The 13,952-nt window shown below is 43.9% G+C and overlaps 1 protein-coding gene across 1 annotated transcript in view; it reads left to right on the plus strand.

The window, feature by feature from the left end:
- LOC108577406 (protein jagged-1) overlaps positions 1-13,952 on the plus strand; it is a 31,513-nt gene that overhangs the window by 15,764 nt on the left and 1,797 nt on the right. Inside the window, exons 2-4 of the mRNA XM_017940551.1 lie at positions 3,877-4,168; positions 12,538-13,156; positions 13,264-13,904. Coding sequence (XP_017796040.1) covers positions 3,877-4,168; positions 12,538-13,156; positions 13,264-13,904 — 1,552 coding nt within the window. The remainder of the gene's footprint in view (positions 1-3,876; positions 4,169-12,537; positions 13,157-13,263; positions 13,905-13,952) is intronic.

Below are 13,952 nucleotides of genomic sequence, written 5' to 3' on the forward strand. Positions count from 1 at the left end.
CCGCGGATTGGCCACAACGAAGCTCTTTGTGTCGGCCAGGTCGGCCCCCGGGGGAATTTTGCACTTCCGCGAAAGGTCGGGAAAAATGGATCGGGACTGCTCATACAAGGGGAAATGCAGCCTTCTTTGTTATCATCTTGTGCATTTTCAACGAGAGACTTTCTTGCTATCGGGGTCTTTTTTTTTCTTTGGTTCTTTGCATTCGAGTAGTATTTCAGTGTTCTTTTTTGCTCCAAGTCAAAATGGGATTAGAGAAGTTCGGTGACTTGGAACGATTCAAAAATACTACGAAATTATCTCTCTCTCTTTTCTAACTAATTAGCCTCCTTTCATTTTGTCACACTCTACTTTTATTCCATTTTCATTCGTACTTTGTAGCACTTACAGGTTAGCTCATACGTGAATCTTGGGGCTGCGCCTTTCACTCAATTATCTAAGCTCAACGAAACATCATTTTTGTCGTGCAAAGTGTACAGAGAACGATGTGAAATTGCATTAAAATACAAAAGAACAGTATTTACTATTGTATCAAATCCTGCTTGACACAAAATACACAAGTTCATCTACATAAATAAAACTAAATTACACTCTGTCACGTTTTTTATCCCACCCGTTTTACGACACTCGGCAGCAATTATCTTCGCAACGACACGCGTTCTTCCTTAAATCCTACCAATCGATATCGTGAAAAAAATACACCATCGAAGCAGAATTCACTGGAAAGATCTATCGGCCGAGAATCGCCAAACAGATCCCACGATCGTTTCCCTCCAAATCCTCAAACCGTGTCGGCCTATTTCTCGAAAAACATCGACGCGGAATTCCCGTCAAAGGCTTACCTTCGTGGGTGCCTGAAAATCACCGGGAATCACCAAACAGGTTCCACGATCGTTCCGTACCAAAACGGTCCTGTCCTCTTGGCAAAAACTGCCGTTTCCAATGGTAGAAGTGTCGCGCCGCTTTAGGAAGCGATTCGCGGTTGAGAAAAAGTCCCGCGACATTAGCCGCGTTATCTAAGCATTTGGGTTGCCAGCGGGGGAGAATGTTTTCGCTAATTCGACGATCGACAGTCCGGTCACGATCGGGCAGTTAGCCGAGCGTGTTGGACGGGGCCGTGGCAGAAAAGGAATCGATCAACCGGGAAACAACGAGGTTCCCACATGTATCGTGACGCGGAACGCTTCTTTCCCGTGTGGAACCCCGCGACGCGTTAGACCAGTTCGCTAATCGAAGGCGGGTGCACGAGGAAGAGGTAAGAAGAAAGGGGGAAAAAAAGAAGAAGAAACAGAGGAGAAACATCTTGAGATGAACAAGAGGGTGGATCGTCGAAATGCACGAGAAATTTCTACTGGGTGTCTCAGAATTGAAAGAAAGTTCAAGCTGAAAAGAGGTGAATTTACGAGGATCGTTCAAAGAACTATAGTTAAAAAAATATCGAAGAAAGAAGTAGGATACTGTCGTCAATTTAAAGTAGCTGTTTTTTTTAAACTATTTTAATGTGCATACAAAACAATGATAAAATTCCACATCCACCTTGTAGGTTTAGATCTCGCCCCGTTAGATTTCTTATATTTACCTCTCCTTTTGCGGAATCAAGTTTCATAGCAACGAAGAAGTGAAGACAAATGTCCAAAACTGGCTCAGACATGAAGACAAAGAATTCTTCACCACTGGCACAAAGAAACTAGTAGATTGATGGGACAAGTGTACAATTATAACAGAAGAATGTGTCGAAAAATAGGTAAATTGTGAGATTTACTGAATGAACCATATTGAAACAACAGCCATTTGTCTCTTAACATAAAAAAGTAAGTCGAAAATTTGGAGTAACATTTCTTCATACGAAGCTTCATTTTCGAATAAATCCCCAGACGCAGAAGAAATTGAGGTTATGTGCAAGTGCACGCGTACTAAAAATCTTCAGCGTCGATTTATTCAGAAATGAAGATTCGTATGAAAAAACATTACTCCAAGTTTTCACGTAGATTCACCACGGTACGAAAAAATTCCGAAACACCCTGTATTATAGAGGATCATTTATTATCAGCCAGTTTCAATAAGAAGGTACAAGCAGGTTATTTTTCACTTTCCACCGGGTTCCTTTGCTGAACAAACCACGGCATCCCCCGATGTTGTAGGGCTGACTGATCACGCGAAACACCTGCGGTTCTAATTAAAAAGTCGAGAGGCCCAGCCACGACCAACTCCTTCTCCTCTCATTGTCTACCAGCGAGAGGATCCACCAGGAGAGTTCATTAAACCAGCGCGCTCACACACGACTGAGCACGCGAGATCACCGATGCGCCGATCTTTTTTTCCAACCGGGACCGGTTTTCTTTCCATCGGGAACACTTCCAGCTTTACTATAGTCCAGGACGATTCCTGGACACCCCCTTTGGGAGTCCATTGCTTCTTCGCATCTCTACCACTCTCTCTCTCTCTCTCTCTCTCTCTGCACCAAGCTGCATCCAACTGTTCTATGCTTCTGGGACGAACAGATAGCCGCTGTCTTCCGCGACAGCACGATTGGAATTTATTTATTGCATTAGCCGACCGTCACTCACGGTCCTTGATTGGTGGTACACAAGTCAGGTTCGTCGTTGAACGATACAACGACGAAACTTGTGCGTAGTTCTACCGGTGTAATTATTCTGATTTGTGACGTGTAGTTAGGTTAGGTTAGGTTGCGTATTGTATATGCAACGGTGTTTTACAGGTGAAAAATTCACTAAGGTTCTTCGATTGCACCGTGGATCGGTAATTATTAGAGACACGGTGGCCACACTTTTGATGGGACATTTGTTTTACCTTCTATATGGTTCTGTTTGCCTCCATGGTGGTCGAACGTCCGGTCGAGTAGCTCGGCTACTTTTTCACCGGATTATCGATGAGCCTAGAAGGTGTCCCGATACGATGGCGGAGGGATGATTGAACGTTGCGTTTAATCTTTCGTTGACGGTCTGACGGCGATCGAAAAATATTGATGGAACTCACGTGGTGTTAGGTAATCAAGCACTGTAAATTGTAAACTGCGAGATTGATAATCGTGTTATCGTTGATTTTATAGAATTTACGATTTGGACGGGATGTATGTCCGACCGGGGGTTTTATTTTATTTTCGTATCCAGAGGTGGCAAGCGGAAGCGAAAATTGATAATCCTATTGTGGCGTAATACGGGACGCCCTCGAGGGTCGGGAAGCCCTGTGTAAATTTGCAAAAGTACATCTCGGAAGGTTCCACTTAGGGGCCACGCCAGGCCGAGGAATTATTCAAGCTGGGCAAGGGTTAATTGCTGGCTTCATCAAACCACCTCTCTTCCTCTTTCGATGCAGCCCTAGACGCATATGATGTCACCGTTCCGTATTCGATTCGCGTTTGCCGGAACACGTCAATTCTAGGCTCGTGTGTGCTGGTCATGCAGCGTTTAACGTCTTCCATAAAATTCTGCTACCCGGTTGAATTGAAAGTGCTTGGAAATATTTGGAGGCACAGTTTTCGGACTTCTGAACTTTCGAAATTTCAAACTTTCAAGCTTTCAAATTCTCAGATATGCAAATTCCTAGATGTTCAAATTTTCAAATATTCAAATTCTCAAATATTCAAATTTTGTAATTCTCAAACACTGAAATTTCCAAATTTTATAATTCTCAAATATTAAAAATTTCACAATTGCAAATATTCAAATTTTCAGATTTCCAGAGTTTAAAACTCTCAAAGTTTCAAATTATCGAGTATTCGCAGTTCCATATTTCCAACTTGAACTCTCGGATGTTCGTGGAGCAAAATGAAGGATCCAGAATTATTTTTAAGAAATCTGTACGGTTCTGGTAATTGAGAGGTTCCCAGCTTCATTATCGGATTTTTCTGGTTCGCAGAGGCAATTCACGCTGATCCTGCAAGCGAGAGACGAAGCTAGCGCAGGCGTGATCGATGAAGCGAGTTACAGCGGCATTGTCCTGCCAGGACCCACGTGGCACACTCTCAATCATCAAGGAAGAAACGCTCATCTAGCCTATCGCGTTCGGGTCCAGTGCGCGGACCATTATTACAACGCGACCTGCACGAAGTTCTGCCGGCCGAGGAACGACATATTCGGCCATTACACCTGCGACGAGAACGGCGACAAGGTGTGCATACAAGGGTGGAAGGGATCTGACTGCGAAATTGGTGAGTCCATTTTACCATTTTATTCGCACCCTTTTACATAATTCTCCCTTTCGCGTTACAATAAAACGGCCAATTTTTTATAATCTGTAATATCAAGTATGAAAATTTTTTAAAATGCACTGCATTCTTAATCACTGTATTCTTTCGATCAAATTGAAATAGAAGAAAGCAACTAAAAATTTGCATACACTTTTTCTACACTCTGTACACCTGCGACAACTTGCTATAATTTCCTCTCACGCTAACTGTGAGAAAATCAGTCATGTCTTCCACGTTACACGTGTTAGACACGAATCTAATACTAAAAAGTTAAATACACCTTCCATTAATTACATTAATCTTCCATCACGAAAGGCAAGAATTTTTTCCTCCTGTTTTTTACAACACACATAATCGACACAGTTTATCGTCTACCAATGGGAATAGGTAAACACCGCGTTACGTAAATCGACTTACTCCAAATCCATACTAAACAATGCATATTAAACAACCAGCATTCGAAACAAATCGAATCTTCCGATAATTGAGTATTCTTCCTCTATTATCGATGAGAAGAGAGCAGAAAGAAAAACTACCACCGTCGTAAATCCTGCTCATTAAATTATCGAACGAAACGCCGTTGATCCTTAATACCGGAAGCATTAAAACGCTCCACGAAGGACGGAGCGTATCTCTCGCGAACGAAGCGGAACGATGCACGATCGAGGGGTGAGCAAAGGGTGAGGGGAGGGATAAGAAAAAAAGAAGAAGAGAGGATACGGTGCTGTAAAAATGGGAATCACGGCAAAAAACCGAACGTGAAACGACGAAGCAGCAACACGCTTTTGTCGTAGCTGCGATCTCGTTACGTATGCAACGAAGCGTCGCGCAAGGCCTTTACAGGTATATTGGCGGCTAAACGATTCCTCAGGTTTTTTGCTCGCCTCGGCTGACCGGGGGAATAATTAATCGATCCTCGAAGCGTGAAATCTCGCGTCGCACGTAGTCGCGCGAGCGCGCGACTCGCGCTCGCTTTTCTCACGGACGGTTGCCTCTGAAGCTAACGAGCCACCATGAATCGATCGATTCGAATTTTTAACGAGAACATCGTTCTTTTTGTTCTCCTTTTTGTTCCCGCCGGGTAAAAAATATATGCGATTAGTCGACTGGCTGTAATGAGAAGCGTAGAACACGTTTGACTTCAATTGACGATATTATTTCAATGGCGGTGGGGAGCAATTGGCAGAATCAAGTTTGAAACATTGAAAATCAGATATTTTCCAAGTGAAACGCTGTTTTCCCCTTTGAAAATACAATTTTTCGCGATTAATTACTTAATTAAAAAATCACTAAATTGAGTACATACTCGGTTTCTCAAATTTTCTCAATAATCTCATTTTTACATTTTTTGTTACCGCATAAGCAGAGTGTGTATAAGATGAAGTGGATCTAAAAGGACTCTAAGATTCAATATGGCGGTAAATTAAAGATACTGTCGCGACTCGAACGCAAGCAACTTTTCCCCGACTTCCACGAGTGCTATTACGTTTGATTAATTAGACACGTACCTCCGCCGCCTCTTTGCAATAAATAAACCAGAGAAAACTGACCATTTCGATGCACAGCTTATTCGAAGCCGAAAAACAATTATGCCTCTCTCTCTCCGACTATAAATGCCAGGGGGATATGTATCTAGCAACGCGAGGATCGTACGTTTCTCAGGAGTCTTGTCAAGCGCGTCAAACTGCGAAGGGAAAGCGAAAATCTGCCGGATGTTCGTTCCATGGGTAAAATATATGTCGACGATGGTCGTTTGCATGCTTCAACTTCAAGATGACCGTAAGTGCAATGCTTCAACTCGAAATGGACTTCGCTTGATCTCTTAAGATGTAACACTTAACTATGTAATTTATGCGAGAAACGAAAAATTTCATTCGTTCGTCTCAATCACTCCTCTGTTACTCCAAGAACGTTCGCCATTTTGAATACTAAAAATTGAAACGAAAATTTTTCAGTTACCAAAATATTATTTTTTAATTTTTTAATATATTAAAGTCTTTCGTTAATCAAAAAATTTCATTCTTCCGAGTATTTATCTTTCACCCCATTTTAGTGAACAAAACTTAAAAATGATCCTTAACCCCTTAACATATGACAACGTGTCAGACTCGTTTCGGAAATTTTGGTCAAGATGCGACAAAAATAGTTACATTAGTAAGAAAAATTCATTGTAATCCTATCTTTCGTTTTAATTTGCATGACTGAGGATTACTAAGTGTAATTAATCTGTGAAAAATTATCTCTTGTTACCTGATACAGTATTGAAACAGAAAATGGCTGACGCTTAGATGCACAGTCAGAAAAGAAATCATAGGTTAAGGGGTGAAACGCACATAACTAAAATTTATCGATAGAACGCGAACAATTCACTCAAAACGTAGGAAGAATTTTCAAAATCCCAAAAATGTACAAATTTCGTTGCTTGAAAGGATCGATAAACGAATGAAAATTGAATTAGATAAAAATTTGACTATTTCGGGGGAGATCGTTCCACGTGGAGCTTTCAACAAGCAGAAAGCGCGAGTCACCCGGGTGTCTGGTGAGCGAAGACGCAAACACGCGGCACAGTGAAACACACGAATTATCTCGAAGCGTGCCTCAATGGGCGGACGTTAGACGCATGTCGTACGATCGTATAAAGGTAGCAGCAGCATCACGCCAGATCCCCTCGCACAATGCTGGCCCGACTAATATGCCAGCTCTTTCTTCGCTGCTTAATCGTTACTTCCGCCTCCCCGTGTAAGCGACTCATCCGACTCGTAGTATTGCGTCTTATCCCTCCTTCTTAAACATCGTCAATTTCGAAAGATCCCGACAATACGAACGCTCGAACCATTTCTAATCGAACAAGTCGATCGAGAAAACACCGTACTCCAACGATCAACCAAATGAAATAAATCATGTTTCAATTGTATCACGCGATACAAATTTGGATCTTAGAGATTGAAAAATTTCAATTCTCTGCTCGATTTTGTATTTAAAAAAATTGTATTCCGATGACCTAAGTGTTATAATAGATTCGATTAAATCGCTGGGAATAGAGATTTCCATAAGATGGAATAAAAAGTTTTTAATTAGAGTAGCGATCTTAATAATAGCTGTTCAATCAAGTTTTTATCCTTCATAATTGTCCTTCGAATTCCACCAGACCTAATTATTCCCCGTTACGTGAACAGATTATTTACGATGTTTACTTACCTCGTTTCAAGTATCTCTACTGTGGTCTTCGATTTTTTTTCTTCTCTATTCGTATGCAATGATTGCTATCGATTGTAGATCGTCGAGGGCAGAATAGCGACAATAGGTGTGCGGTATTTTTCGAAAACTCGTAAAACCGTCTGGATAAGTTGAAAACGAGCCAGAGAAAGTAGGACGAGCCGGTATTAAACTCCTCTGCGGTATAGTAATTAGCAACCACGGTGATATCGTGTGAAACCGAAGTGTCCCGATTTGCGGTTCGAGGGCAATCGGAGCTGCTTGTGAGTTTTTGAGAAAAGAAAAGAAGAAAAAACCGCGATTCGCGAATTCCTCCGCGGTAGGTTTAAAAGGAAAATGTACGTCTGCGACGAGGACGCAGCCAGTTTCCCTTGACACTGTGAACTTTAAGATTTTCTCGTTTACTTTAATGCCGCAGTTTAATACTTTTCTTGCTCGATGAATTTATCTGCGTTCGACTTCGTTACACCCGGGTTAATTAAGTACAACTTTCCAAGATTAGAAAAATTCTCGAACTAGTCTAACCACTTACAAGCTAAACCTAATCTAACCCTAAAAGAAATTCCAGAACTGGAAAATCGTTGAATTTGTTACGCAATATTACGTAAATAAAGATATCTCGACGTTAGTGTCATCATTATTATCATTAGAAACGGGGTAAATTAGTTTAGTAAATTAGTAACTTCGTGCATTAGTGTACAAAGATAAAATTGTTGCACAGTGTATCACGAGTGAATAGAGAAAAATTTCTCGATGAAGTCACGTCCTTTTTTAATATCAAAATTTTCCTGCTACGATTTAACCCTTTTTCTCATAAAACGCCCTGATGTTAAAAGTTTGCTAGAAGTTAGAAATACCGCTGTACATTTTTCGAGACATTTAGATGAAATTCACAGTACCTAGAAATGTTCCATATCCTAACTGGATATCGGGTGGAAAAATTCCGAGTGCGAATCGAATCGGTCCAAATCGGTCGACGGGATTAAAAGGGTTAACGATGCAGCAGGATCATATTATCGGTATCACAATTAAACACGTTCCACTTTCGTCGAACGCTAGGGAAAATAGGAAAGGACAAACGATCCCAATTAGGGACTATCGGTGGAAATCGTGTACTCGTGAGACGACGAGCCAGTCGGTCGGTTAGGAGAGACGAAGCAAAGAGAGCGAGCGAGCGAGTGAGAGAGAGATAGAGAACTGACTCCGGCATTTTTGTCGCGCTGTGAAAGGTCAATACGAGAATTTCACTCGTGCATCGTCTTCACACGAGCTCTATGCACCGACCGCATCATGCAACACACCGTTCCTCGTTCGAGAGAGCACGGCGTATTTCTGGACGCGGCACTCGCAACGTTTATTTGCATTTGACCCCTTTCCACCGCGAACCGTGATCGTAAAATCGTCTACTTTGCTCTTTTACGAGAATCGATGCTATTGGGAAAAACGTTAACAACGTTTAGAGTGGGAGAGATTTCACGTGGTTCCAACGATTTGTAGGCTTTTCGATTCGTTCTACAAATTTCTATGAAAATTTCCAGGTCGAGAGTTATTATTTGAATTACTTTTTGTCTTTAGTAGATATAATATTCTCATATTTCACTCTAATTATCGTTATTGCCTCTTGCGTTGTCTCTTTCGGCGAAATAAAAATTCGAAACGGTTAAAAGTAACTGAGTTTGCGATGAAAATGTTTTTGGAAAAATGGATGTGAACAGTTTTACCTATTTTCCAAGTTGATAAATCGTAGAATATTACAGCTAATGGCGCAAGATAAGTTAGACGTTGGTCTCTCCTATGGAGAGATTATCGGTGCTCGTCCCGTGGCAAAGGTAAACGGTTAGAGCGGTGTGCACGTGAAAGTCGTGAACCTTCACCTGTAATCCGATTCTTCGCGCATCTGTTCCGTTCACCAGATCAAAGGAGAGGGGGAGGGGGGGAGAGGAATAAGAAAATAAAGAAGCCGCGCGGTATACGAAGATGAATTGCACGGGTTAATTCGCCTACTGCCGGTGGATTAGCAAAAAAAATTCCATAGACGTGTAACTGTAGACGTTCCCGGCTAGATTTATAGATCCTGAACAAACGAGAGAGAAACGGTACTGTACGCGAAGTGTTGTTAATGTCGACGATTCTACACGCGAAACGTTGTACTTTGGAAGAGATAGCCACGGTGAAAGCACTGTTAATTGGTCCGCGTACGAACGATCTAACGAAATTCGCCAAAATTTCACGATTATTCCACCGGTAGTGTTGAACTTCTACACAACTATGTGTGTGTGTGTGTGTGTGTGTGTTTTTGGTACCGTGACTTTTTACCATTCGTCCACACGATAAATTACGGAACTTTCACTTTGCGTTTCTGTAGATAGCAGGAATAAACGTAAGTTAGTTTTTCAAATGTACAATAGACAGACAATGGATACGGGTTGCCTGTTTCACAGGCGCCGCTGAAAAACCTTCCACCAAAGAAATCTAGTGAAAGTTTATTAATTTTACAAGAAGAAATCAACGATATTTTATTCCACAATTAACTTCGTATTCTAGAAAAATCACACGGACATTATCGAGAATTTATTCCCTCCTGTACCACATCCACCAATGACCTCCTCGATTCTCAGAATCACCGTCCATTAAGGCCATCTTATCCGCCATGTTTTCATCCATAAAACCCATCCAGAGAAAACGTGCAGTAGCGTTGAGTGGTCGCGCATCTCGCGCGGTCGATTTGCTCGATTTCACGCGTAGACGAGCGCAATTAGCGCTCGGTACCTGCCACCCGATCGATCCTCAGGCCAGATCTCAGCCTGTCTGGTAATTGACTTCTCTAAACGAAGCGCGAATCGCCGGTCACGAAAGCGTCCCGAGCAGTTCTCGTCTGTGAGAGGTTATTTCCCGTCTCTCTCTCTCTCTCTCATTCTCTCTCTATAGAGGGCACCTGTTGCTTCTGCCGATGGAGAGAAGAAAAAATAGGGGGCTTCGTCTAACCACCGTTGATCGGGCTTCCCCCGATTTCTGCGCGGTAATTGCCCCTGGCCGCGAGGGAAATCTCCGCGTTCCCATCTTCCACGCAACAATTGGAAACCGGATAGGCCGTGGATCGATCGAGCGGATGCAAGAAAACCTTCTGAAGGAGGGGATCGTTACGTGCACGACCACGAACGTCACGCTGCAGTCGCATAAATATCCATAAGCGTTCGTTGTCCGCGCGCGAACGAGAAAGCTCGACCATTAATCATTAAAGATCCCGGTTGATTGTATGCGTTCGGTACACGGTGTTGGGTAGGAAGATTTGTGTGTGTATACGAGCGTGTTGGTCAGGTTAAAATATGCAGCTGTACACCGTGATTGGTGTACCCTGTGGTTAAGGTTGAAAAATAGTCGGCTGTTAGCCGTGTGGAAGCGTAAGGTGTCCTAGATTCAAGCGGACACCGGTTGACAGCAGGCTTCGCCGATCGAGGCGAGAAGTGTTGGTTAAAAGGGGGACCCTCTCGGTGAACGGTAGTCGAGGAAGTAGGCTCGAGATTACAGGGTTTCACTGAAAAATCATTAACTTTTTAATGAAAGAAATAAATGAATTTCCGTTGTGCATGGTAATATATTATTAGAGATAATGGTCAGTTTGATGCATGAAAAGGTGTATTGCTATTAACATATTGTCAACCGGTGAGTGAGTTATATTTAAATTTCGGAGGTTTGGTTTAATAACACCGTTGTTGTGTACCTTGTTCAAGTCGGATCGTCAACTTCTCGTTATAATTGTAACTTGTTAAAAGCGTATTATTATTATCATTGAAATAGACACTTCTACAAATATTTTTAATCAAAGTTGCTAAAAAATTCTGCAAAATTGTAAAAATAACGATATAAGGTACATTGTGAATGATGAAACCTCACTGTCCAACATTCTAAACAATCCATCCATCTTCCTCAGAAAAAAAAAAAATCCCCATAGAACCCCAATCAAACTCATCGAATCGGCCCCAAGTAAGTACTTACTCTCTTCTCCGTGGAACCCGCTGGAGAACGCGATTCCTTCCTTCGTTCGGTTCGAGGGGCCACGATGTGTAACGGTAAAGAGTCGGTACACGTCGGTTTAAAAGTCACAGGGATGTACTTATACGTGTGTGTGCACGCGTGTCGCCGCGGCGTGAGTTTTCGTTTCACGGTCAGAAGGATAATCCTTCTCTCTGTCACTTCTCATCCGTCTTTCTGTCCCCCCGGCTAATTGAGTTGCTCCGGCCCCGGCCACGGATCTCTGTCACGTTTCATTTTCTCCCGTCTCCGTTTCACCGTCACACACCGGCCACGGTCGAAAGTGTCGTTTCCAGGGATACGGCACCTTCTCGTGTACCACGGCCGTGGACGAAATTGGATTTCGTCATCCTGCCACCTGTAAGAAAGAAGGCAGACCTGTTACCTTCCTCCTCCTCCCTCGTCGTCTCCTCCTTTTCCCACTGCTTCGCTATCTTCTTAGGATGGAAGAAGGATACCACCGCTCTCCCGTTCGAGATATACGAAACGTCGGTGATCGTATAATCCGGCGGTGAACGCGACCGCGGAAAATAATCCGACACTTATGCCCCGGTGGTTCGTGGGCGGATTAATCGTTTGTGTTTTAACTTCCATTCACGGGGATGCCTTTTGTGCGCCGCGCTACGGCGCGCCGGTTATTGTTCGCCGCGGCGAGATTATTCCTTTGGAAAGTCACTTGAATTATGACCGCCGGTGGCTCTTCTTCTTTCTACGTTATTGGGACTCCGAGGGGACCCGCGTTGGAAAGAGCAAAGCAAACGAACGGATGGAAATGAAATAGCTTCGCGGTGTGCTAGTGGATTGTGCCATGGAAATTGAAGATTTTTTCGCGAACCCTGTGAGAAAGGAATGCGCGTTTTCATATGGATCGAAGAATGCTTAGAACGTTGACCGATAGGTAGTTAGAATAGAAATTTTGAAATTATCGATAATTTAACAAATAGTTTTTCATCGTATCTATAGGCACGAAGCCTTTTTTAAAAAAAATTTTCCACATCAATCGGACTATATTATACCTACTTTCACAGACAAGATCTATCTCGTGTAAATAGCCAAACTAACCGATTGCTAACCTGTTTCAGCGGTCTGCAAAGAGGGTTGCCATCCCGTGCACGGTCACTGCAACGTAAGCGGCGAGTGCAAGTGTCGACACGGTTGGCGCGGTGAGCTCTGCGATCAGTGCACACCGTATCCAGGTTGCAAGCACGGCTACTGCAACGGTTCCAGTTGGCAGTGCATCTGCGACACGAACTGGGGCGGCATCCTCTGCGACCAGGATCTCAATTATTGCGGGACGCACGAGCCCTGTCAGAATGGTGGGACGTGCGAGAATACAGCGCCGGATCAATACAAGTGCACCTGTCCCGAAGGATTCTCGGGACCGACCTGCGAGAAAGTCGACAACCCCTGCGCCTCCAATCCCTGCTCGAACGGCGCTACCTGCAGGGAACTCGGTGAGAGTGCACACTGCGAGTGCGCTCCTGGATTCACCGGTCCTTATTGCGCCACCGACATCGACGAGTGTGCCTCTCAACCTTGTCAAAACGGTGGCACCTGTGTCGACGGGAAGAACGAGTTCGTGTGCAACTGTCCACCAGCCTGGCAAGGGGTGCTTTGTCAGTTCGACGTGGACGAGTGCGCGCTGAAGGAGTCGCCGTGCAAGAACTCGGTGACCTGCGTGAACCTTGCCGGCGATTACAGGTGAGTTAAAAAAGAGAAACGACAATTTAGAATGTCCAAGTAGTACACGAGCGATCTTAATAATTACATCTTTCGTAGCTAGCCTGACCGTAATGATTATTCTTCAGGTGTCGCTGCAGGAGCGGTTTCACGGGGAAGAACTGCACGAAGAACATCAACGACTGCGTCGGCCAATGCCAGCACGGTGCACTATGCATCGACCTGGTCGACGACTATCACTGCAGCTGCACAGCTGGCTACTCTGGCAAAGACTGCGACGTGGACATCGACGAGTGCGCCTCGAAGCCCTGTCAGAACGGTGGAGAATGTCGAGACCTGGTGAACGCCTACGAATGCGTCTGCCCTGTAGGCTTCACCGGCTACCAATGTGAAATCGACAGGGATCACTGCAGCCCGAATCCATGCAGAAACTCCGCGCCCTGTTTCAACACGCAGACCGACTACTATTGTCACTGCCCGGAACAATGGCAGGGGAAGAATTGTTCGGAACCAGCCTCTCACAACCCGCAGTTAGGCGTGATGGACGAGGAGAGTGGCTGTGGTAGCGAGGGCACGCCATGTGGCGGCAGAGGCAGATGCAGCGGGGGAAGATGCATCTGTGATCCTGGCTACACTGGGATGCACTGCCACGAGAACATCAATGATTGCAGAGGAAACCCGTGTCTGAATGGCGGCACGTGCGTCGATCTGGTGAATTCGTTCCAGTGTATCTGCAGGGAAGGCTGGACTGGAGACCTGTGTGATCAAGGTGAGTTACAATTACGTTAGATACGGTATACGAATTTAGAGACTATTT

This window comes from Habropoda laboriosa, unplaced genomic scaffold (genome assembly GCF_001263275.1).
Source record: "Habropoda laboriosa isolate 0110345459 unplaced genomic scaffold, ASM126327v1 scaffold648, whole genome shotgun sequence".
NCBI lineage: Eukaryota > Metazoa > Arthropoda > Insecta > Hymenoptera > Apidae > Habropoda > Habropoda laboriosa.